The 25,201-nt window shown below is 52.3% G+C and overlaps 2 protein-coding genes across 3 annotated transcripts; both read left to right on the plus strand.

The window, feature by feature from the left end:
* The first annotated feature begins 12,765 nt into the window (after nucleotides 1-12,765).
* On the plus strand, nucleotides 12,766-18,209 carry BST2 (bone marrow stromal cell antigen 2). Of its 2 annotated transcripts, XM_055342699.1 has the most exons (5): nucleotides 12,766-13,094; nucleotides 13,916-13,991; nucleotides 14,287-14,347; nucleotides 14,651-14,793; nucleotides 15,796-18,209. In XM_055342699.1, exons 1-4 carry the CDS (start codon nucleotides 12,792-12,794, stop codon nucleotides 14,772-14,774), a joined length of 564 nt encoding a protein of 187 aa, XP_055198674.1. In that variant the 5' UTR covers nucleotides 12,766-12,791; the 3' UTR covers nucleotides 14,775-14,793; nucleotides 15,796-18,209. The 2 variants fall into 2 exon arrangements, with proteins under 2 accessions (XP_055198674.1, XP_055198675.1); XM_055342700.1 differs by lacking the exon at nucleotides 14,651-14,793.
* A 2,399-nt stretch (nucleotides 18,210-20,608) lies between these two features.
* Nucleotides 20,609-24,903, plus strand: CCDC194 (coiled-coil domain containing 194). The gene is made up of 4 exons (XM_055344844.1): nucleotides 20,609-20,932; nucleotides 22,021-22,117; nucleotides 22,505-22,637; nucleotides 23,139-24,903. Exons 1-4 carry the CDS (start codon nucleotides 20,609-20,611, stop codon nucleotides 23,287-23,289), a joined length of 705 nt encoding a protein of 234 aa, XP_055200819.1. The 3' UTR covers nucleotides 23,290-24,903.
* Nucleotides 24,904-25,201: the final 298 nt, after the last annotated feature.

A 25,201-nucleotide genomic window follows, 5' to 3' on the forward strand; every position in this document is an offset into this window, starting at 1 on the left:
TCTGCCAGCCTGCTGCCGCAAAGCCACAAACAAGGCCCCCAGGCTTCTAGTGTGTGACCTACTTATCCCGGCTTAGGTCTAACTAACTGCCTGCTCCATCATTCTTAGGCAGTTTTTTTCGGATGAGATCTGAAGTATTTAATGTGGTAACATGCTTTTACACCCCTCAGGGAAAAGTATGAAAACTTAGGGAACAGAGTATCATCTACTTTTCTACATTTTTCAGTTGTCTGCAATATCATGGCTTGGCCCACTGTCTGGCTTTTATGGGACCTGTGAGCTAAAAATGGTATTTATATGTGTAAATGATTGAAGGAGGAAATAAAATGAAAAGGGTATTTAGTGACATGTGAAAAGCATATGACATTCAAATGTCAGTGCCCATAAGAAACAAATGTCCTGGGCACCTGGGTGGCTCAGTTGTTTAAGCACCTGCCTTCTGCTGGGGTTATGATCCTAGGGTCCTGGGATTGAGTCAGTTGGAGCCTCCCTGCTGCAGGGGGAGCCTGCTTCTCCCTCTTGCCTTGCTCCTCCCCCCTGCTCATGCTCTCTCTGTGTCAAAAAAGAAAAAAAAGAACCCACAAATATCCTGGAAAAGATGACCCAATAATGCGTTACAGGAGTGAACTAACCTTGGGTTCCCCTTGAAGTACCCCCTTATTCCCAGTGCTTAGGAGGAACGTGCATTCATAACCTCCATCTTACACTTCCCATTCTTCCGCAGAATGCCCTGCGTGGTTAGCATGAAGATGGCTTGCTTGGTGGCTGTCTGTATTGGAGGCAGTTACCACAGCAGCAATCTAAGCAGATGCAAGACAAAGCACAGACTGAGAAAATGACTCCCAAAATAAGCAACTTGTTTTTTTCCACCAGGACTCCCATGATCCAAACTACTCATTTATTAAGTCCCTTACGCTGGGGGTGGGATCACTCAGGGCATTCATTCACTTGTGTCCTCGTGTGCATTAATAAAGATGATACGTTAGCAGACTCATCACGTATGAACACACAACATTCTGCTTGGATAATGGCATAGGTGCCTCCTTGCAAGGTGACAGTAATGTCCAAGCCCATCGTAATCTGGAGGACAGCTTTTCTCATGAGAGACATTTCAGTGTTCAGTAGGACAGGCTTTGTTGGCTATCATTTTTTTTTTTTAGGATTTTATTTATTTATTCATGAGAGACACAGGCAGAGGGAGAAGCAGGCTCCTTTCTGGGAGCCTGATTCGGGACTTGATCCAGAACCCTGGGATCACCCCCTGAGCCAAAGGCATACACTCAACCACTGAGCCAGCTAGGCGCCCCTGTTGGCTATCATTTAAGGCTTTACTAGGAACTTAGTAAGGGCATGTGTACTTACTATAACTTCCTCCAGGCCAATGGAGGGAACAAACATGGTGGACAAGTGATCATACCAGTGGAAAACATCGTGCCCACCTGGCCTTGAAGGGAGGGAGATTGGCAGCTTGTGTTACCATGGGGCAGATTTCTGGGAGAACTCAGGATTTAGCAGCCCAATCACCTAGGTGGAAGCCAAGCCAAAGATTTGTGCCACACAACCACTGGGTCTCATTTGGATTTACCCAGTAAATACCTGGAAGATGTGACAGTGCAAAACCTGTCATGATCCTTTAAAATGATCAAATGAGGGGATCCCTGGGTGGCTCAGTGGTTTGGCGCCTGCCTTTGGCCTGGGGCGTAATCCTGGAGACCCGGGATCGAGTCCCACATCAGGCTCCTTGCATGGAGCCTGCTTCTCCCTCTGCCAGTGTCTCTGCCTCTCTCTCTCTCTCTCTCTCTCTCATGAATAAATAAGATCTAAAAAAATAATAATAATAATAAAATAAAATAAAATGATCAAATGAGGGACGCCTGGGTGGCTCAGTGGTTAAAGTGCCTGCCTTCAGCTCAGGGTGTGATCCTGGAGTCCTGGGATCGAGTCCCGCATTGGGCTCCCTGCATGGAGCCTGCTTCTCTCTCTGCCTGTGTCTCTGCCTCTCTCTGTGTGTCTCTCGTGAATAAATAAATAAAATCTTTAAAATGACAGAATGACTACACGGTTATGGTGACATCCATCCCATATCCCTGGTGTACTTGGGACGGTTCTATTTAGAGTGCTTTTTTTTTTTCCTGCTCCCTACATTGGAGTACATGAGTGCTCAACGTGGGGTAAACCACATGAACCCATCCCAAATCTGAGTGAAGCCACCTATGGCTCTGATAGTGGTATTTTTAGGACCTTTTGGATGGGCTGCCTGTTTTACTCAATCAACAGGAAAAGAATACCCAATGCCCAATGTTACTGAGCATGTGTGCCACAGGCTAGGTTTCTGAATCAATATCGGTAATATCAGCTGAATTAAGAGCCCCTCTCCTAGCTTGTGCTTCCTTAACATACTGCTTAAGTGCCTTCTGATCCCCTCCCTGGAGGAGTGATAGCCACCAAAGGAATCCTGACAAGCTAAAGAGGGGTGGCTGCCCGCATACCCAACAGTGTGGATTGAGTCCTTTGCCAGGCACACAAGTGGGCCTTCTGTAGAAAGATATTTCTCTCAGGTGTCCATCCCATGACTGGACACCCAAGGGGCAGCAGAAGTCTAAGGCCAAAGAAGACAGATATTTAGTAGAAACTTGTATTGGGAAGTCTTCTTATTAATGCAACTGCAGCTTTAGGAACCTGGCCAGGTTTTGCATAACGTACCTGTTGGCCGGGGGACACACAGGGGAGGCAGCGCTATCAGGAGTGAGGAAATGGGACTAGGGGCAGGATGTGTTCAGAATCCCTGTCTTCTCCCCTCTTTCTGTGGCGTGTGTTCCATTCCAGGTATAGTTTTCAACAGATCTGGCTTACAGCAGGACAACAGGATCCCAGTGGAGTTTGAGTCGTTCCCCCTCACCCAAGGAGTGAAGTGACTCACCCTTCTGCAAGGGATGTCCCATTGTAAATTCCAGTACATAATGCCTCTCCCACACCTGATGGGACTTGGTATCCTCCGCAGGGCAGTGTGTTGATCCACAGTGAGCATCAGGGCAATAGCTGTCTCTGGAGACTCCACACCTTTACAAAATTGGGTGCTTTGGCAGGGGTTCCCAGTCTGGCATATAGGGTCGTGGGTTCAAATGCATTCAAATGCATTCCTCCACACAGCCAAGGTGGCTTTACCTGTTAATGATTTAACCTGCTGCTTTAATATCCCATTCTTTAAAAAAATAAATAATAATAATAATAATAATATCCCATTCTTCCTTTCTCCCAACCTGGCTGCCTGTGGCATAGAGGGGAGATGGAGCCTCCATTCACTATTCTTCTGCCCAATCTTGCACACCATGGCCCCTAAAATGTGACCCCAATCTGGTGCCTGGGTGGCTCAGTGGTTAAGCATCCGCCTTTGGCTCAGGTCATGATCTCGGGGTCCTGGGATCAAGTCCTGCATCAGGCTCCCCACAAGAAGCCTGCTTCTCCCTCTGCCTATGTCTCTGCCTCTCTCTCTCTGTGTGTCTCTCATGAATAAATAAATAAAGTCTTTAAAAAAAAAGTTACCCCAATCACTGTCTATTTGATGAGGGTTTCCATACATCATACCCAGTTTCTCTAATCCCCTAATGGTGGCAGTCTGCTTTGCATGGTGACAGGGGAAAGCTTGGGTTAGGCCAGACACAATGACCTCACAAACCAAGCCATAGTTAGAACCCTCACTCAGGGGCACCTGGCTGGTTCAGTCCCTAGAGCATATAACTCTTGATCTCAGGGTCATGAGTTTGAGCCCCATGCTGGGTGTGGAGATTACTTAATAACACAAAAAAGAACCCTCCCTCAGAGGGAAAGGACCAATGTAATCAATTTGCCAATGCCTTACCAGTTGGGAACTCCAATGGATGGCCCCAGACATTTCCTTTGGCAGGTGCCACAGTAGCCACTCTTCCTATGCACCCAATCTGCTGTATCAACTGAAAGGTTGGTGGCCAAGGCTCCTACCTGGACTGGAGCATCAGCTTTCTGAATGCCGGGGTGGGGTTCAGGCCTTGTGAGCCTGGATGTGGAAGACAGTGAGGATGCCTCAGTCTCCTGCAGATGAACCTAGATGTCTTTCCACATACCCTGACCCCATAAAGCCTAATTCATGATCATCCATCTCTCAGCTTTTCATTGTCCAAGTCATAGGGTTGGTCCTTTTAAAACAGCCCAACTATCGGTGCAAAGGGTTAACAGGGCTTCTGAGTGATCCATCACCAGCCAGATCACCAGCCAAACTGGCTGCTGTGGTTGGTTCTGTTTCCATCGAGATGGTGTCAGCATGGAGCTGACTAGTGATGATAGCTCTCATGGATAGGCTGCCCAGACTAGAACCTTCTGTACACTAGACATCAGCAGAAATACCCCCCCTTGCACCCTACAGACCACAGGAGTAGGGACGGGGGCATTTGAAGGATCTAGATCCCCTACAGGGCTTGGTAACACCCTCTCGCAAGAGGTGGTGGGCTGGTAGATGGTGTCCTCCTATGCTGCAAACAGACATGCCTTAGTCAAAGTGGGAGTTTGAACCATGGCAGAGGTGAGTCAATGGGACATGTTCTCAACCCACCCTTTGAGAAGCAGAAAAGTTCTTCCCGTGATATCCTGTCATTTCATGAGAGGCTCAACCTGAATGGCAGTGCCATTGAGTTTCCTGCAGGTTCACCACATATCCTCCCACTCACATGTTCCAGCAAAGTCTGCAGAGTGTCCCGCAGCAGAGGCAGGTCTTTACATGTCAGCATTAGATCATCAGTGTAATGCATTTTATGGATGTGGGGAAGGAGAACAGTGACAAGTCTTGGGCTACCATCCTGTGACATACGGTGGGGCTGGCAGGTAGCTTTGGGAAGCAGTTGAAAGGTCCATTGCCATCCCTCCCACATGAAGGCAAATTGAGGTTGTGTCTAGTGGCCAGGGATATACTGAAAAAGGCGTTTGCCAGGTCCCATCCAATATGAGATGTTCCTAGGACTGGCCAAGGTATCTACAACGGTGACGTTGGGCACAGCTACATGGATTGGGGGACAACATCTTGTTTAATTCTCAATCATCCACCATGAGCCATCTGTTTTTCCTACTGGCCACACTGTGCTGTTAAAGCTAAGGGCAGGTTGTACGATACCAACCTGATGCAGTTCTTGGTTAGTCTCTCCTACTTCTCTATTGCCCCTCAGACACCTATAGCACTTGGCAGTACCACTCTTTCATGGGGATGGCTGGCTTACTCGTTCCCGGTGGGCATTTCCCCTCAGCACTGGTTTGATCACCCTAACTCAGAGGCAGAGTTCACTGTTAGAAGTTTGGAGACTTTGACCTTGTAGGATGTCAGTGCCCAACATGTTCTCTGGTACTAGAGAAATAAAAACCTCCTATTCTCGGGGGCTTAGGGGGTTAAGCATTTGACTTTGACTCAGGGCATGATCTCAGGGTCCTGGGATACCCGCTCAAAGAAGAGTTTGCTTCTCTCTCTCCCTCTACCTCACCCCCCGTCCTGCTCTCATGCTCTAGCTTACACAGCTCACTTGCATGTGATTTCTCTCTCTCTCTCTTTCTCTTAAATAAATAAAATCTTTAAAAAACAAAAAAACCAATCTCGTATTCTCATGGGAAAGAACTCTCAATTTGCAGTGTCAAAGAGACCTTCCTGACCATAACCGTTTACCTTCCATAATCATTGATGGCACTGAGGGATTCAGAAGACATCCAAGGGGTACCATGTCAGAATACATTCAGCTCCAGCATCCACCAAAGATGTTACCTTTTGTTTATTTCTGGGGACCAGTAAATAATGAGCTCCACATGGGGCCTCCAGCTGCCCCCGTCAGTCCTCACCCAGAGGCAATCTTAGCCCACATCCTATTGCCAGGGTGTGGGAGGCACCCACCCTGAATAGGACAGTATCCCTGAAGCCTCTCCTGGCACAGAGGAGCATCGGGGATGGTGGGGGCAGGTGGGGCAGTCCTGACCTTTTGTTCAGGTTTGAAGGCTCTCCGCGAGTTAACCAGCACAGTGTTGGGGACCAGTCTATCTTCAGCAATGAGGTCAAGCCATATTTGCTTCTAGGTGACGTTTATTATACCCTTTACACTCTCTCTCTCTCTCTCTTTTTTTTAAGATTTTATTTATTCATGAGAGACAGGGAGAGAGAGGCAGAGACACAGGCAGAGGGAGAAGCAGGCTCCATGCAGGGAGCCCGACATGGGACTCGATCCCAGGTCTTCTCCAGGATCACACCCTGGGCTGAAGGCAGCACTAAACCACTGAGCCACCCGGGCTGCTCTCTCTCTCTCTCTCTCTCTCTCTCTCTCTCTCTCTCTCTCTCTCTTTAATGCCCTTTACCTTCTCAATCAAGATAGTCTTTTGGCTTCCTGATCTCCTTCTCTCTCTCGGGTCTTTCCCACAGCCCGTACCCATTGTCATGATTTGTCAGTTTCCCCAGATGAGCAATGGATTCACCAATGTCATAAATCTCTCATCCCACAACTGGGCTCAGCATGGACATCAGTGTGTCCCATAGCAGGTTCTGGGAGTGGGCTGGAGAATCTTAGTTTTCAGTGACTGCAGTGACTGTGGCCTGATCAGGGCCGTCAAAGAAAGGAGTGTAAATGGCCTGTTTCATTCCTGACTCCCTAAGAATTTGCCATACCTCTTCTATAGATTTCCAGGGCCCCATGCCCAGGGAGGTCCCCCTCATTGGGTCAAGCCTTCCTGCAGTCTAAAATAATCTAATCTCTAAGGGAATGAGTACCTTGAGCTCTCCCTGAGCACCACACAGGTGCTATCAGGAGGCAGGGTGAATGGTGGTGCTGCTCATTTTCTCAGCCTCCTGTGCTGTAAGAGAAACTCCATCACCCCCTGGATCCCATAGGTGCACTACCCATGCCTGGATACTTTTCTGGGCCTTTTGCTGGGATTTGGCAGCCATGTCCATAAGTTCAGGGGGAGTATATTCTCTTATCTTGTACATTTCCCGATTGGGGAGCTGCCCCACTGACTGCCCCACCTTCCTCGCTTTGCAGAACAGCATGCAGGGACACCTGGGTTGCTCAGTGGTTGGGCGCCTGCCTTCGGCTCAGGTCGTGATCCTGGGATCCGGGATGGATTCCGTATTGGGCTCTCTGCAGGGAGCCTGCGTCTCCCTCTGCCTATGTCTCTGCCTCTCTCTCTCAGTCTGTGTCTCTCTTGAATAAATAAATAAATCTTAAAAAAAAAAAAAAAAAAGCATGCAACGGCGTCCAGCTTACAATCCTGCTCTCTACTTCATCTGCCAGCCCTGAAGCCAGCAGAGTAGAGGACACCACATATCCTCCTCTAACCTCAGCTCTCCTTCCAACTTTAAAATCCAGCTTTAGGGGTAGCCTGGGTGGCTCAGCGGTTTAGCGCCGCCTTCAGCCCAGGGTGTGATCTGGGAGATCTGGGATCAAGTCCCACGTCAGGCTTTCTGCATGGAGCCTGCTTCTCCCTCTGCCTGTGTCTCTGCCTCTCTCTCTCTCTCTCTCTCTCTCTCTCTCTCTCTCTCTCATAAATAAATAAAATATTTTTTAATAAAATAAAATCTGGCTTCAGCCTCTCCTTGGGCATCGATGGCCAGCCACCCTTCCCTTCTCTGCCCCAGTACGTTGTGTGCATTAGACCACCCAGAGTGTTCGGGATGTCTCCAGACTCACATGGCCATCCACAGGCCTCTGACATAGGAGCCACCCTTCCCCCAACCAGGTCGATGGCCAACTTGGCATTATCTCTGCAGGTGCCTCTTTCCCAAGGCCCGTTTTCTGGCCTCCCAGCGGTCTGACACCATTGTTGGCTCCCAACCTCCAGACATCCCCGAGTCAGATCTGAAATTGGCTGCATTCATAGAGGGCAAGGAGAGACGATAGAAAAAGGCAGACTGCTCCAGATCAGGTAGGTGGCAGGCTTAATAAGGAGGGGAGCTTACTTATGAGATTTGTCTTGAGTGGGAAGATGGGGAGATCTCTTCACCCACCCACTAGAATCTTAAGAGTCTCTGCAAAGACCTCAGCGGGGTTCACCCACATATACAGCCCAGATAGTCTCAACAACACCTTGCTTTCTCACAAGGTTATGTCCTTGAAGTGGCTCCTCGTGTAGGAAAAATAAGCAGAAGGTACCCTCCAAGGACAGGGGATGGGGAGGGGGTGAGGAGCCTCAGAACAACTGGGTCCAGCTCATTGGTCAACCAACCCACACATCTTCTCGATGACCTTCTCCAATAAGAAACATGCTTTGATCGCCAACATTCAGCCCTGAGCCCGGGTGAGAAGCTGGCACTGATTGAACTATGGACCCAGGGAAATGGCCGCAGTGGGTGGAGGTCACCCTGAAGCCAGCCAGTCCTACCCGGTGCTGCTGGAACAGGAACAGGAAGGAGCTAGAAGGAAACGGGATGTCTGATATGAGGAGAGAGGAACATCCACTCCCTGCAGGGGCAGGAACAGACTAAATTCTAGATTGTTCTTTAGGGAAAGTGAGAGTCCGAGGACCCGGTAACTCCACTCCTGGGAATTCAGTCTAAGGAAAGATCACATCGATCCACAACTTATCAAAGGATGACACAGGTGGATGACCTGGTAGGCAGTGGGGAGGAGCTGAACACTGAGCTAAGCGCCTGTCGGGTCCTCGGAGCAGCTGGGGCAGCCGCTGTCACAGCCAACCTACAAGCAAGCAGGCTTGGCAGGTGGAGGAGCCTAGGGCTGAGCGGACCGAGCCCAGCTGACTCCAAATCTGACTCCTGGCATCATTCTCCACCTCAGGGCTGTCCTGGGTGCTGTGGGGTGCTGAACAGCATCCCTCACCTCCCCCCACCAGATGCCAGTAGTGCCCTTCCCTTCAACCCCAATATGAAGTTCCTGACCATCGAAGCTATCTCCAGGGGCACCTGGGTGGTGTGGTAGGTTAAGCGTCTGTCTCTTGGTTTCCACTCAGGTCGTGATCTCAGTCAGGGTCCTGGGACCCAGCCCCATGTCAGGCTCCATGCTTAGTGTGAGTCTACTTGAGATTCTCTCTCCTTCCCCCTCCCCCTCCCATTCATTCATTCATTCATTCATCTCTCTCTCTCTCTCTCTCTCTCTCTCAAATAAATAGATCAAGAAAGAAAGGCTGAAAGAAAGAAAGAAAGAAAGAAAGAAAGAAAGAAAGAAAGAAGAAAAGAAAGAAAGAGAAAGAAAACTATCTCCCGATGTCCCCTGGAGACAGAATCACCCCTGAGTGAGAACCCTTGGGCCGGTGTCTTCCTACAAGCCTGGAGATGACCTCTGTCACCCACTCAGGGCCATGCACAACTGAAACATCTCAAGAGCAAGGCATTATACAACTAGGCCAACACAATGAAATATGTGTGTAATTTAACAAACAAAAAGAGACAAAAGAGCTGAGTGAGGGGAGCAGGATTGTGGATGACCTTTTTGTCCTTCAAGAAGTTTGTTTCGCTGTTTCGCTTGTATTCTCTCAAGATTAACCACAAAAGAAAAAGCCCTGTGTGTGTACCCTTCCTTCCTGCCCCAGATGTGGGTTTAGATGAGAGATGCCCACACTAACTTCCTTCCACAGGGCACAGCACCAACCGGGGAAAGGAAGTAACTTAGCAGTGGAGACACCTGACAGAGGCCACCTCAACCAGGCCATCTAGGTCAACATCTCAGTGAAAAGTCAAGCTGATGGCATGTGCCCTGGATGTAGTGTGACAAGAAGGGAACTTCACCTCTGCCGTCCACCCCACAACCTGTCACCCCAGGCCAAGCTTGAAAAAACAGCAGACAAATCACAACTGGGTAGCATCCTACAAAACACCTCACCGGTTCTGCTCAAAACTGTCAAGGTCATCAAAAACAAGAAAGTCTGAAACTACCTTTTTTTTTTTTTTAAGATTTTATTTATTCATGAGAGACACACAGAGAGAGGCAGAGACATAGGCAGAGGGAGAAGCAGGCTCCCTGCAGGGAGCCCAGTGAGGGACTCGATCCCAGGACCCTGGGATCACACCCTGAGCCCAAGGCAGATGCTCAACCACTGAGCCATCCAGGTGTCCCAGTCTGAGACTGTCTCAGCCCAGAAGGGCCTAAGGAGATGTGACAACTAAATGTAACATGGAGTCCTGGATCATAGAAAAGGCATTAAAAAAACTCTGTTTTGGCTCAGGTCACTATTTCAGGGTTATGGGATCAAGCGCCGAGTCAGGCTCCACACTCAGTATGGAGTCTGCTTGAGATTCTCTTTCCCTCTCCCTCTGCCCCTACACAGTGTTCTCTCTCTCTCTCTCTCTCTCTCTCTCTCTCTCTCTAAGAAAGAAGCCAGGACCAGAACCTGGGATCAAGCCCCACCTTGGGCTCCCTACTCTGTGGGGAGCCTGCTTTTCCCTCTCCCTCTGCAGCTGTTCCTGCTTGTGCCCGTGCTCTCTCTCTCGCTCTCTCTCTTGCTCTCTCTCTCTCTGTCAAATAAATAAAATCTTTAATAATAAAAATAAAACAGATGCACCATACCACTGTAAAATATTAGAAGTCTGAGGAACTGGAAGTGGGGGCATACGGAACATTTTTGTATGTCTTCACCATTTTTCTGCAAATTCAAAACTATTTTAAGACAAAATAATCCTTAAAAAAAAAAAAGTAACGAAGCTAAAGTCAGAAAAACAGCAGCCTGTTCCCCTTGGAATTTTAGAGGGAAAACTTCATGTCAGCAGAGCTGGGGCTAGAGCGAGATGAGTAAGGCACTTGCCTCAGTTGCAAAATGTAAGGGCCCACTGAAAGGCTTCGTTTGTATCATCCCCATTTTACAGCTACAGAAACCGAAGCTGAGAGGAAGTTGCATGTTCAGGTCCTACAAGAAGCAGGGCTGTTCACACACAGCCTTGGCCTCTGACCTGGAATTTTAGTCTCAAGGTGACCCCAAAGGTTTGAAGGCCAGGACAGCCCGAAGCCAGCTTTGCCAACGGTCTTATGTTTGCACCTGGGGGTCCTGGCTAGGGAGGGAGGGCCCTTTTCAAGCTCCCCCTGGGCCTCTTCAGCAAGACCATTGCTTATCCTCTGCTATTTGGCTGCTGAGTGGCTTTCATGGGGGCTTCTAGGCAGAGCATGTCTCATGGGGGCCTAGAGATACGTTTCCAGGCCTTCTAGGAGGCCTGGGACCCTGGCTGTGGCCCTGATCGCCTTCTGGCCCAGCTCATCACACGCACTGGAAATGGCTGACCCAACCTGGGTTGGGATCCGGGTCATGGTCTGGCTGTAGCTGAAGAAGCCACAGGAAAAGCACCCAACTACCTTCCAGCTGCCACGGCCAGCAGGTGGGAGCCTCTCAGGAGGCTGATTTCCAGCAGGAAGCTCTGGCTTCCCCAGCCATGCGGAGTGGAGGGCAGTGTAGCTTCCCTCCAGGGTCCAGCCCCCTTCTGAGGCCTCTCCCTGGACACTCCCCGAGAGCACTTTGGGTCCAGCATGTCCCCAGATGGACTGAATTGTCTTTCCTCAAAATGTGCTTCTCCCTCCATGGGCATATTTCTGTGTCACTCACCTTTCCTCCTGCCCTGTCCCACACATTCATTGAGTGCCTCCTGGATGCCAAGGCACTTTACTAGAAACTCCTCACTGACCACTCCTGATGAGGCTGCTCCTGTTATCGCCCCCTCCCCCCTTTTACAGATGGGAAAACTGAGGTCCAGAGGGTTTTCTTGGTGTCCTGGGATGGCAGAGGCAGATTCTAGAGGTAGGAGCCTATTCCCTGCAGGAGCCAAGATGTAATCTGGGTGACCCTATTCGTTGGCTGGGGCGTCCCTGGGGGCCAAATGAGGGAACTGCATGCAGCCTGAGTCCAGGGGGTCCCCATCCAGAGCAGCCTTAGGTCCCTCCTCAGACACCCTCCCTCCACGGATCCCTGTGGTCCCCTCAGTGGGCTGGACGCAGGGATGCAAGAACCCCTGCTGGGTCACCACCACAGAGACCCCCTCTTGAGTCAGAGCCAAGCCCTGCCCCCAGTCTACCACACACTTCTTGGCCTCAGTTTCCTCAGCTTGGAGCTGAACCAATGGCAGCTTCTGTTTCTTCAGGTCCTGGGACACATGAACACAAGGCTGACATGCATGAGATGCTCAGTAACTGCAGTTGTCACCCCCAGCCGCATGCGGGTGTCCAGGCAGATCCCTCCCTCAGGATCTCACGGCAACCCCCACACCCACCCTCACCAAACCAGAAAAAAAATCAAGGTTTCTTTTTTTTTTTTTTTTTTTAAGATTTCATTTATTTGGGACACCTGAGTAGCTCTGCAGTTAGGCGTCTGCCTTCAGCCTGGGGTATGGTCCTGGAGTTCAATAAAATTAAATAAATAATTTTATTTTAAAATAAAACTTTTATTTATTTATTCATGAGAGACACACACAGAGAGAGGCAGAGAGACACAGGCAGAGGGAGAAGCAGGCTTCTCGCGGGGAGCCCCATGCTGGACTCAATCCTGGGACCCCTGGATCACAGCCTGAGCCAAAGGCAGACCATCAATCACTGACTGAGCCACCCAGACGTCCCAAATCTCAAGGTTTCAATTCAGCACAAGCAACCCACATTTTCCTCTGGGAAATCGAAACTGAAAGCCTAAACTGTTTTTCTGCCGGCAGATGCCCCCCTCAGAGCCTCCAGGTCAGAGGTCTCTCTGGGTCCTTATTATTGGTCAGGATGGCTCCTATGCTAATCAGGGGGTAGCCCCAGCCAGTCAAAGGTTTCCAGCGTCCTCCCCTAACTCCCGCCCAAACTCACTACATTCATGAGCAGATCTACATGGCACCTACTCTTTACCACAACTGGCCCGTGCCCATAACTGACAAGTCAGAGTCAATGTCGTCAAGTCAGAAGCTGAAGTGCCTGGAGTGGCTGGGCATCTTGTTGATCCCAGTGGTGCTGGCTCTGTTTGTGGCTCTGATCATCTTTGTTGTCAAGGCCAACAGCAAAGCCTGCCAGGATGGCCTCCGAGTAGAGCAGGAGTGTCACAATGTCACCAGCCTCCTGGAGCGCCAACTAACCCAAACCTGGCAAGCGTTACAGGGGACCATGGACCAGGCTACCACCTGCAACAAGACTGTGGTAAGAGATGGCAACTCTCGGAGAGGGCCCCGTGCCTGCGTGGCCCCCCAGGTCTAGATGGAGACAGAGACGGAGACGGAGATGGAGACGGAGATGGAGATGGAGATGGAAATAGAAGCTGAAACTGCCCCCAGAGCCCCGCATCGGGAGTTGAGTTTCCCCACTAGGGCTTGGGGGATCTCTAAACCTTCTCAGCAGTGCTGGTGTGGGGCAGGCCCTTCAAACTGCCCAGAGCACCCAAATCCCCACTAGGATGTGGGAAGAATCTCCAACCTGGTACAGGAGAGCTAGAAACTCCTCTCTGCCCCAGTCTTGGGCAGCAGAAATCCCAGCTAGGGCTTGGTATGGGGACCTCATCACACCGTAAAGAAGGGTGGGACTCTCCATACATCTACTCCATCTGGGAGAGACTTTGAAACTTTCAAGTGGGTCCTGACCTGGGGGACCTTGAAACTCTCACCAATATCCAGCTTGGCCTTGGAAATCCCCCTGTGTTCTGGGTTTGGGGGGGGGCGGTGTTCTAAATCTTGGGCAATAGCCCACAGGGTCTAGGAGTTTCTCCTAGGGTTTGGGCATGGGGAGGCCTCCAAATTCTCATGTAGGGGAGCCTCCCCTCTTTCGAGGATAGAATCCTGAGGTGCCCTGGGAGAGAGGGAGGTTGTGGTCATTCTTGAAGGTCGGAGACTGGGGTGCAGGGAGGGCTGGAGGGAAACCTGAAAGAGGTTTGGCCCCAGGCCCTTCTGACCCCCTTCTGGGGCCCAGAGCAGCAGCCGCCAGAACCCCAGTCTCTGATACCCCCCCAACCCCACCCCCGCATCCAGGTGACCCTGTCAGCTTCCCTGGAGAAGGAGAAGGCCTGGGGTCAGGAGCAGCTCACCCGAGAAGAGAAACTTCAGGGTGAGAAAGAACAAAGCCAGGGTTCCATGGAGGGGGATTGGGAGGGGTGGGTCAGGCAGTGAAGGGGAGGGGAGAGGGAGGGTCCCAGGGTTGGGGTCCCCAGGGAGTGGCTGGAATCCAGTGGAGGAGGGGAAAGGAGTGGCCCAGAATTCCAAGGTGGGGTGGCACAACGGTGGGGCCGGAGGACGTGTCAGGTCCCAGGGTAGAGCCAGATGAAGGATGTGGCCACTTGTCACACCTTGTCCAGGCCACTGCCACTGTGCTGACATGGCCCCCTGATCCTGTCCCACCTTAGGAGAGATCGAGACATTGAAGCAGCAGCTGCAGGGCGCTTTGGAGGAGGTGAAGCAGCTAAGGTCTGAGCCCCGGCCCTGACCATGCCCCTCTCCCTCGCATTTGTCTTACCACCACCACCACCACCACCCCCTCCCCGCCACCAAGACCCAGGCCTCCCTTTGCTTGGGAAATCCCCATTGCTCAGGACGCAAAGTTTGAACCCCAGCCTGGTGCCTCTGGTCCCACGAGCCTTGAGTGACTGCTGCCCACTCTCCTTCCCACTGACTTGGTCGGGGAGGAGGGGGAGACTCTGAGGGGTGACCAGCCCAGACCTGGTAGAACCAGGCCCGGCAGCTGCTTCAGTTCTCCCACATTTTCCCCAGAAAAGGGAAGGAGGCCTCAAGCAAGGAAAGGGAAACCAGTTCCGTCAGCTCCTTGAAAGCACCCCCCGGCTCCGTGGTGGTCCCCATGTACCTGCTCCTAGGCCTTAGGGCTCTACTGGCCTGAGGTCCCAGGAGGCCTGCCGGTAAGAAGGCGGGTGGCCTGGGGTAGAGAAAGCTGGGGACAGAAGGGGGGAGGGAGTCCGGGATGGGCCGGGGTCTGGGGAGGTGGCCTGCCGACAGGGTAGTGGACAGGACACAGAGAAGGGTCTCTAGGAGGGGGAGGGCACAGAGTAGGGGGCTGGCCTGGAGGGGGCAGGGCTGGCCGCCTTCTGTCCCCCTCGCCCTCAGCCCTGAGTCCCTGTAATGGTGTCTCTTAGCCCACAGCCAGGGCTGGTTCCTGCTCTGTTTTCCCCTTCAAGGCTTCCCTGACCAGACCAGTTCTGAGGGGGCCACATGGCAGTATGGTTACGGGGAGGTGGGCGAGGTAGCAGGGGCAGGGGATGGGGGACAAGGAGCAGGCTGGGGGATGGACAAGCAGGGGGGTTGGCCCAGGGTTGCCTCCCCCCACCGACCCCACCTCCCCCCAGAGCTGGGCAGGGCATGGGGTGGGGGGAGTACCTATTTCTCAATGTCATGGTTTCCAGAAGTTCACTGTCTTCTGAAGTCTTAGAACTCCAAAAAGTAAACACCTCTATGGGGGGGAAAAGACCTTACCCTGAAGTTTCTGGAGTGTTTATGTCACTCTCATGCATCTGGGGCCTGTCCTGCAGGTGAGGGTCCACACCCAAGCTTCCCTGCTCCAGAACGTTCCCAGGAACCCTTAGGGTTCCGGCAGGCACCATCCCCCTGCCTCCCTGGAGCTCTTCACTGGGATCAGCTTACAGGACTCTACACCCTCATCAGCACTCCCTGTATGCCGGGCATCCTAGTCATCAACTCTCATCTCCCCTCTTTTCCTCACTGGATCTTCCCCTGATGCCTATTCCAATGGGGAAACCAAGGCTATGGCAGGGGGACATCTTGTCGTAGTGCCCAATCCCATCCCACAGAAAATTCGGGGCCAGGATTCAAGCCTGGATCTGCAGACACACACAGCCCAGGCCTTTGTGACAGGGCCCTACTCCAAACTCTTATTCCTCCTGCAGTGTCCAGCGCTGGGAACCCCTCCTCCAGAGAGTCTCTCTGCTTCTTCAAAATTGAGAGCAGCTGTCTCCATAGACTCTTGATCTACTTTCATGGATCCTCCCAGGCTCCCTCAGCCCTTCCTCCTCTGTTATCTCCCTTTCTCCAAGTCCTTCTGGAATCCCAACTATTGTCCAGGCGACTTCCTGCCGGTGGCACCGGAGCCAGGCCCTTTGGGTCTGTCAGCACTGCTGGGTTGTGCTCTGTCTGCCGTGGGGGCCGCCCTGGGTGCTGTAGGATCAACAGAAAATGCCTTCAGACATTGCCAAGCACCCCCACCGGGGGGGGGGGGTGCAGATTCACTTCCTGTGAGAAACTGCTCTAGAGACGGTTCTCCTCTTCCTCACTTCTGTGTCCCTAGCTTGCTTGAGGTCGCTTTAGGATGACGGAGTCATTTCACCCCCCAGTTAACCGCCCCATCTAACAAACAGGGAAACTGAAATCCAGAAAAATTCCTGGACTTCCTCAGAGCTTCTGAGCTGCTGGGGGGAGTGGGGAAATTGAAACCTCTGATACCTCTGATTCCCAGAAGTGAGTCCTTCTCACGTGACCCCCCCCCTGCCCCCGCTCAAAACTGTTACAGAAGCCAGAAAGGCCAATATTCCAGAGATGGGTCCTGACTGGAAAGGTACAGGAGCTTTATTCAGGAGGCTGGCCACCTGGCCACCTGGGGAGAAGGACTCAGAGCCCAAAAGCCACTCAGAAGTTTCTGCCTGGCCCAGAGATTTTTAAAGGGACTTCGGGGCAGTTAATCGGCTAAGGGAGTGCTGCAGCCTGTGATCTAGATTATGTGCAGTCTTGCCTGTGCCAGCTACAGATGTTATTGTGGTGCTCACAGGTTGGGCAAGGGATTCCGGTTCCTTGGTTCTGGGGGGCCGGGGGTGCAGGAGAGCCTGGTGACAGAGTGTAGAAGTGCTCTGCTCTAAGAAAGAATGCAGGACCTATAAATCTACAAAGAAAGGTTTGGTTAATCAGTCACTCGAGCTATGGGTGCTTGCTAAGATTTAGTGACTACTAGACGGGCGGGAGGGGCTGAGTTGGCTTCACATCCCACCATCCTCCGCCCTCCCACCCCCATGCCTGGGCTGTTTTGTTTCCATGGTGCCCAAGAACAGTTTTGTCCAATATGATGGATTCAAGTCAATCAGTCTCTTCTCCCAAACCCTCATACATGGCTGAGTACAAACCTCTCCTGGGGACGCCTGGGTGGCTCAGCGGTTGAGCGTCTGCCTTTGGCTCACAGCGTGATCGCGGGTCCGGGGATGGAGTCCCGCATCGGGCTCCCTGTGAGGAGCCTGCTTCTCCCTCTGCCTGTGTCTCTGCCTCTCTGTGTCTCTCATGAATAAATAAACAAATCTTTAAAAAAAAAAAAAAACAACTCTCCTTCCTAAAATGCCTTGTAGGGGCCAAGGGCAGACTGCCCCCAAATGGGCCGCTTTGGCATGAAGAAGACTACTTTGAGTCAAAAAAGCAGGGATCCCTGGGTGGCACAGCGGTTTGGCGCCTGACTTTGGCCCAGGGCTCCAATCCTGGAGACCCGGGATCGAGTCCCATGTTGGGCTCCTGGTGCATGGAGTCTGTCTCTGCCTCTCTTTCTCTCTGTGTGTGACTATCATAAATAAATAAAAATTTTAAAAAATAAGTAAATAAAAAAGCAATCAAGGGGTGCCCAGCTGGCTCAGTCTGTAGAGCCTGCGACTCTTGATCTCAGGGTTGTGAGTTTGAGCTCCACAAACTTGGGTGTAGAGCCGACTTAAAAAATAAAATAAAATGTTCTGCGGATGGCTGGGTTGTTCAGGGGTTGACCATCTACCATTGACTCAGGGCGAGATCCCAGAATCCTTGGATCCAGTCCCGCATTGGGCTTGCTGCATGGAGCCCGCAAGCACTCCCTCTACCTATGTCTCTGCCTCTCTCTCTCTGTGTGTCTCTCATGAATAAATAAATAAAATCTTAAATAAAATAAATAAAACAAAATAAAATATTCTGATTAAAAAAATATTCTGATTAAAAAAATAAAATAACAAAAAGCAATCAAAACCCAGCATATTCAGCAAAAGCTCTCTCCTCCCCCATGATTGCCTAAAAAGAATTTAAACAGAGGAGCTGCCCCAGGAAGAGAGTTCTCACCAATAGATAACTACATCATACTGTGAATTGGATATGGTAGACAGGGAGAAACCTCACAAGGCCTATTTGATCAAAATCCTGTGTGTCCCATTCTCTCTGAGTGGCCTAGAATACATTTGTTTACTAGACATCTTCCTGTGAATTGTATTCCTTCCCTCTGAAGTCCCAGACCCTTACTTCCTCCTCTCTGTAGTTTAGAATGATGTATAAACCTGATTTTGCCTGCCTTTGGAAGTTTCCGTGTCTGTTTCCCTGTCCATATGAAATTAAATTTGATTTTTTCTTGTTAACCTGTCTCATGTCAATTTGATTCTTAGTCCAGCTAGAAGGATCTAGAAGGGGACAGGAAATTCTTACTCCCCAACACCCCTTTTCCCTCGCTGGCTGTGACCCAGTGGAGGGTTGACAAGTCAGGTCAGAGGGGTCCTGCAGGTCTGTGGGGGCTCCAGCTCCAGAGGGAATCCGGTAGTGACCAGAGGCTGCTGTGTGACCCTGCCCTGTGACTTGGCCTCTCTGGGCTCTGGTTTCTTCATGTGGAAGAGGGGCACAGGGATGGGGAGGACACGGCTCACATTTACTGCCTGACGAATGTGCGGGCAGCTGGGACTCAAACTTGTAAAGGATAAAATTGCAGAAGAGCTCAGAGAGTTAGTCAAAAGGGGCCTGAGTTAGTAGGGGAGGGGAGGGGTTCTAGAGGATGAGAAACACCAGTCAGGGGTAGGAGTGGGGGGAGCTTGTAAGGAGAGGCTGGGCAAAGAGAGAGGACAGGGTGCTCAGACAGAGCAAAGAGCCAATGCAAAGGCCCTGGGATGCCAACGTGTTTGCCAGAAGAGGAGGTCTGAAGAGCGTCCACAAGGAGCAAATAAAGACATAGGGGACTTGAAGGTGAAAGGGTACTATTCAAAGCCCTCTCCTTGGGCCACCTGGGTTGCTCAGTGGTTGGGCATCTGTCTTCGGCTCAGGTCATGATCCCAGGGTCCTGGGATTGAGTCCCATGTCCGGCTCCCTGCAGGGAGCCTGCTTCTCTGTCTGTGTCTCTGCCTCTCTGTGTGTCTCTCATAAATAAATCAATACAATCTTTAAAAAGAAACAAACAGGGATCCCTGGGTGGCTCAGCGGTTTAGCACGTGCCTTTGGCCCAGGACATGATCCTGGAGTCCCAGGATCGAGTCCCGCATTGGGCTCCCTGCATGGAGCCTGCTTCTCTCTCTGCCTGTGTCTCTGCCTCTCTCTGTATCTCTCATGAATAAATAAAATCTTAAAAAAAGAAAAAGAAACAAACAAAGCCACCTATCAAGCCCACAGACAAAACTCACAGGTGTCTGTACTTGACCCTGACTCTTGGTTTTTCCAGGTAATGGTCCCCTAATTCCCAGAAAATAGACCACAGCTACACAACATCGTCTTCTCTAGCCCAACCACAACCACATCCCAGACAAGCCCAGACAGAGCCCGCCACCCTACCTCCGCCCCAAGAAGCATGTCACCTCCTGCTCTACCAGGCCAAGTGTCAACCCCTCCTCACAACCCCCCCCGCCCACCGGGTGCAGCTGCCACCTTCTGACACCCTTAAAACCCCTTAAAAGGCCCAGAGTAGCAGAAACTCCCCATCTCTCCTGATGTCTGGCCCCTCTCCTCCCCTGGAGAGTGAATAAATTCTCTGCTGCTTGTTGCTCTACTCTTGGTGCAATTCTTTGAGCAGGGCTGGCTGGGAGTCACCCTAGCACAGGGGAAAGAGGAAGAGGAGGGGGAAGGGCAGAAGGAAGTGGAGGAGGGGCCAGAGATGAAAAGAGAAGGAGGAGGAAGGAGGGAGAAGAGGGAGAGGAGGAGGAGGAGGAAGGGAGGAGGGGGAAGAAGGGAGGAGGAGGGAGGAGGAGAGGGAGGAGGAGGAGGAGGAAGGAGAGAGGAGGGGGAGGATGGGGAGGAGGAGGAGGGGGAGGAGGAGAGGAGGGGGAGGAGGGAGAGAGAGAAGAAGAGGAGGGGGAGGACGGGGAGGAGGGGGAGGAGGAGGAAGGGAGGAGAGGAGGAAGGAAGGAGGAGGGGGAAGAAGGGAGGAGGAGGGGCAGGGGAGCTGGGGGAGGAAGGTGAAGCAGAAGAGGAGGGGAAGTTGGGGAGGAGGCTCCTAGACTGGCCTGGATCTGATTCGCGGTGTAAGGTCGCCCCCTGGCGGCCCGATGGGACCGGGCGTGAGGGGGGGGGTCCCCCGTGGGTCTACCCCTGACCCTCAAGCCAGGCACCGAGGGCGTGGAGCCAGGCGGTAGCCTCCCTCTTGTAGCCTCAGTGTTTCCATGAATGGAATGGGGATCCTTACCGAGTACCCCCAATGCAGATGGGTGCTAGGCACAGGTGCCCTCATGGTACCCACTGGGCCCCGGGGGGCAAGAGCTACGGCCGCTCCCACTTCACGGCGGGGCAGACTCTGAGGCTCAGAGGACACATGGGGTGCAGAGGCGGGACTGGAACCCGGGACCCCCAATCCCGCCCTGGGCTCGGGGAGCCCAGGCTGGCCCCTGGCGGGGGTCCAGCCCCCTCCCTGCGGACTCGGGAAGCCACGGCCGGGAGGGGCGGAACCGTGGGTGTCCCTGGCGCCCCAAGGTGCCAATTAGCTGCTCGAGGCTGTCTGGGGCCAGAGCTGCGGACGGCGGCATGGCCGAGCTGGGGCCCGAGCCGGGCCGCGCCTGGCGGGTGCTGGCCCTGTGCGGGGCCGCGGTGTTCCTGGCGGCCGCGGCGGCCGGGGCGGCCCTGCTGGCCTGGAACCTGGCCTCGGCGGCCTCCCGGGGGCCTCGCTGCCCGGAGCCAGGGGCCAACGCCACGGCGCCCCCCAGGGACCTGGCGCCCGAGGTCGAGGAACTACAGCGGCGGCTGGCCGAGGCTACCCAGCGTGAGGATGCCCTGGCCAGACGGCTGGACCAGGCCAACCGCGCCCGCGGGGAGCTGGAGGAGGCGCTACGGGCCTGCCAGGGCCGCCAGGTAGGTGCGCAGGGTGCTGGGCCAGGGTATCCGGGAAACAGGGGAGAGGGCGCGCACACACAGCCCCCGGGCTGCCCCCCTGTGCAGTAGTTTCCCTAATTCTTCAAATGAGGGAGGCAGATGAGAAGAGCACCATCGTCCCTTCCAGATCCTACAATACCAGTTCCCCCTGGTGCCTACCTCTGACCAAGGAAGCCCCCAGTTCTCTGCTATCTGCCTAAGAGCTGGTGGTGGCTAGGGAAGCCCCAGACCCTGAGCCCACCTGGGGAGGCCCTGTGCTAACCCTCCCCCTGGGTGCCCACTCAACCTCCCCCAGCCAGTGTCCCGAAGCCCTATTTCGAGAGAGGGACATTCATGTCACCTGTAATTAGGAGGCTAAAGTTGGCCTCTTGGGGGAGGTACTGGCCAGGTCCTTCCTTTTCCTCTGGCTACCCCTTCAAACTCTTTCTTAACCCTTCTCAGCCCTGGGCCTTGCAAAAGAACCATCCTCAAGGTCCCGATCTTTCATTTACTGACCGCCCTGTGTCTCTGGCCCAGCAGGAGTTGAGCAGTGTGTGAATTCTAGAAATCAAAACAGACCTCTGTCCTTTACCTGCCTGCCTCAGGGAAGGGCCTGAGGCCACTGAGGTTAAGAGCAGCTGCTCTAGGTTCAAATTCTGACTCTGCCCCTCAGTGGGAGATGTGTTGAGGAGGCGGGGCAGGCCAGTTGTTTTGAAGAACGTCTCCCAGAGCTGAAGAAGCATCCTCCAGAAACCCAAACATTGTCAACCACCAAACTGGCTTGTGTTGGGCTGAAACCCCCAGTCAGTGAATCTAGAAGTGGGTAGAATTGAAGAACCCGAGTGTGACCGCAGACCTAAACCGTTTCCACATCTGGTGGCTTGGGGTAGGGGGTTGGGCAACCTGGACAGAGCAGCTGTCACACTTCTGGGTTTTACAACCACAGGACTCCCAAAGGACATCCCAAATAAAGCTCAGGGAACACGGTGACCAGAGTCAGTTCAGTCGCCCCCAGAAAGAGGGGAGACTTCACTTCTCTCCGACACCCCCCACCCCCCTACTCTCCTCACTTCCCCTCCACTCCTCAGAGCCGGCTTCAGACGCAACTGATGACCCTGAAGACTGAGATTGACGAGGCCAAGGCACAGGGGACCCAGATGGGGGCTGAGAACGGGGCGCTCACAGGTGTGCTGGGGGCACAAGGGGTGGGGTGGGAGGAGCCTAAAGACTCCTGGTTACGCAAAAGCATGCACAGGTGCAAACGTAATTTAAACGACACGCAAACGCGAATGAAAAGTTAGAAAGAAATGCACACAACACTCAAAGGCCACGCAAATGTCACAAAAACAACGCAAATGCAACAAAATATGCAAACGCCACGTGCACGACTCCCAAAAGCAATACAAACCATGAAAAGCCCTGCAGGTGACACGCCAAGGTCACGCAAACAGCACACAAATTTAATTCGCACGAGGCAAGGCTGCAAATAGTAGGCAGACCGTAAACTCAAGGGCCGGGGTCGGCCCGGCGGGAGCGAGGGCTCGGACCTAAACCCACTCCCTGCGCCCGCAGAAGCCCTGGCGCGCTGGGAGGCGGCGGCCACGGAGTCTACGCGGCGGTTGGACGAGGCACAGCAGCGCGCACGCGCGGCCGAGGCCGAAGCCGAAGCTTGCGCGGCCCGGGAGGCGGTGCTGCGCGAACGCGCGTGAGTGAGGGGCGGGGCCCGGGGCGGTGGATGGGCGCGGTGCGCGGCCAATAGCTGCGCAAGACTTCGTGCTTTCGACCAATCAGCACATGGAGCGCCCCCGGGGATGGAGAAGGGGCGTGGCCGCGTGGGAGGGGCTTCGGGGAGTAGAGTGATGGGAGGGTCCGAGGCGGGTCCTAGAGTCGGAGCCTAGGTAGGGGTGGTGAAGGACGTGGGCTCTGTGCCGGCGAGAATCCCCAGGTTGGGCCGGCATTCTGGGGGCGGGAGTCCCTGGAGGGCCCTGGGGAAGGGCGAGGAGCGGAAGAGAAGGAGGCGAGGAGAGAGAGGACGGGGGATCTGAAGGTGGAGCTCCTGGAAAAGGAGCTGGGAGTCCCTGGGGAGGAGCCCCGGAAACGGCTGGGGGTGGAGAAGGATTAGCGGATGCTGGGGAGTGAGGTTCTCTGGAAGGTCTCGGGGAACGGGGGTCCAGGTGCTGATGGGCCCCTCCCCACTTCCTGTCAGTAAAGCCCTGGAAGCCGAGCTGGGCCCCCAGCGCAGAGTGCCGCGCCCCCGATCCCGACCCCGACCCCGACCCCGACCCAGCCCCCGCTCGCGCTCTCGCCCGGGACCCTCGGGGGGCTGCCGGCGGCCGGCGCGGCGCGCTCGAGGGTGAGTCGGCGCCCCGCAGGATGAGGGCTCCAGGCAGGAGGGCACACACTGCGCGGCCCTGCGGGAACCTGTGTGCAGGTGCCCACGCTGGAGGAGATGGCCGGTCGACACCCGTCAACGCTCAGCTTTACGCCCACTGAATGGACGCTACGGAAAGGAAGCTCGACCCTCTCTCCCCAACCATCTTCTGCTTATTTTACAGACAGGGAAACTGAGGCCCGTTTGATAACACAAAGAGATAGTGTTTGGGGGCTTAAGTCCCTTCTAACGACAGTGTTGCTTCATCCCACAGACAAGAAGACTGAGGGTCCAGCCCTGGCTCAGGAGTGACCTGGAAGGGTCACTTCTCCTCTCTGGGCCTCAGTTTACCTTGTCTGTAAATGGAATGTTGGAACCACGTTTAGCGAGCCACCCTACCCTTGACAACAAAAACTAACTGAGATGGCACAATGGGAAAACCACAGACCCCTCTTACTATGCGAAGGGTACGAAACTTCAAAATGGAATATTAGAAAAAAAAAACTAAGTAACGTTTTTAAATACATCACAACAAAGGGGACTTATCCCTGAGATGCAGGGATGGCTCAATATTCGCAAGTCTGCTAATAAAATTCACCATACTAATGGATCAAATGAGGAAAGTTCTGAAAAGGCCATCAAAATAAGGGGCAAGGTGAGGATGACCACTGTCAAGTATTTAACATTGTTCTGGAAGTACTAGCAAATGCACTTAGCCAAGGGAAAAAAAGAAGCAGTTCGAATATCAGGAAAGCAGTAGGGCGTTTATAGTTTGGATCATATGTAAGCACTGTTTATATAGGAAAAAAAATAGAAATACCAACAATTTCATGTGGCTCAATTATGTCTTTTACCTTATATTTGACATAACTTCAGATTTACAGAAAAGTTGGAAGATTAGTACAAAGAATTCTTAGATACTCTTCCACCACATTCCACAAATGTTACCACCTTTGTTTTCTTCTTTCTTTCTTTCTTTCTTTCTTTCTTTCTTTCTCTCTCTCTCTCTCTCTCTCTCTGAACTTTTTATGAAAAACTTGCAGAAATGATGTCTCATTACCCATAACACTTCGGTATGCATTTCCTAAAAACAAGGACATTCTCCCACATAATCACAGTACAATTACAAACATCAGGAAGTGGACATTGATAAAACACCATTATCTAATCTACAGACTTTAATCAGACTTTGCCAACTGTTCTCATAATGTCTTTTATAACAAAAGAATATCCTGGCTCACACATTGTATTTGTGAAGTCTTTCATCTCTTTCAATCTGGAACATTTCTCAATCTGTCTTTGCCTCTCATAAGACTGGCATTTTTTTTAAAGACCTGGGTCAGTCACTTTTTGGAGTTCAGTTATTGGAGTCTGTGTTACTTCCGTAAGATTAGTTTCAGGTTGGCATTTTAGGCAGGAAAGCCTCAGAAGCAATTCAACCTAATATTATTATCTGCTGGTGATATGATCTTATATATAGAAAACCCAAAGAATTAACCAAAACTTTCCTAGATCTATTTCATATAGTTATTTATACCCAGGAATAAATTAATTTCCTTATTACATAAAGAACTCTTATAAATTAATTTTTCAAAAAACAGCTCAGTAGAAAAATGGACAAAGAATATAAACAGTCAAAATAATTTTTATTATTTATTTATTCATAAGAGACACCGAGAGAAGGCAGAGACATAGGCAGAGGGAGAAGCAGGCTCCATGCAGGGAGCCCCATGTGGAACTCGATCCTGGAACTCTGGGATCATGCCCTGAGCCAAAGGCAGATGCTCAATCGCTGAGATACCCAGGCGTCCCCATTGCAATAAAAAAAAAAAAATGTTTTTAAAGTACCCAACCTCACTTCTGGAAAAGAAATGCAAAATGAAACAATGTGGTACCAC

Source organism: Nyctereutes procyonoides, unplaced genomic scaffold, assembly GCF_905146905.1.
Source record: "Nyctereutes procyonoides isolate TBG_1078 unplaced genomic scaffold, NYPRO_anot_genome, whole genome shotgun sequence".
In the NCBI taxonomy this organism is placed as follows: Eukaryota; Metazoa; Chordata; class Mammalia; order Carnivora; family Canidae; genus Nyctereutes; species Nyctereutes procyonoides.

Bases quoted from the DNA above. Each gene is read 5' to 3' on its own strand.
- BST2 (XM_055342699.1), top strand. From the start codon at position 12,792: ATGGCACCTACTCTTTACCACAACTGGCCCGTGCCCATAACTGACAAG. The intron at 13,095-13,915 runs GTAAGAGATGGC...CCCCGCATCCAG, and splicing joins CCACCTGCAACAAGACTGTG to GTGACCCTGTCAGCTTCCCT. The intron at 13,992-14,286 runs GTGAGAAAGAAC...GTCCCACCTTAG, and splicing joins CCGAGAAGAGAAACTTCAGG to GAGAGATCGAGACATTGAAG.
- CCDC194 (XM_055344844.1), top strand. From the start codon at position 20,609: ATGGCCGAGCTGGGGCCCGAGCCGGGCCGCGCCTGGCGGGTGCTGGCC. The intron at 20,933-22,020 runs GTAGGTGCGCAG...TCCACTCCTCAG, and splicing joins GGGCCTGCCAGGGCCGCCAG to AGCCGGCTTCAGACGCAACT. The intron at 22,118-22,504 runs GTGTGCTGGGGG...CTGCGCCCGCAG, and splicing joins TGAGAACGGGGCGCTCACAG to AAGCCCTGGCGCGCTGGGAG.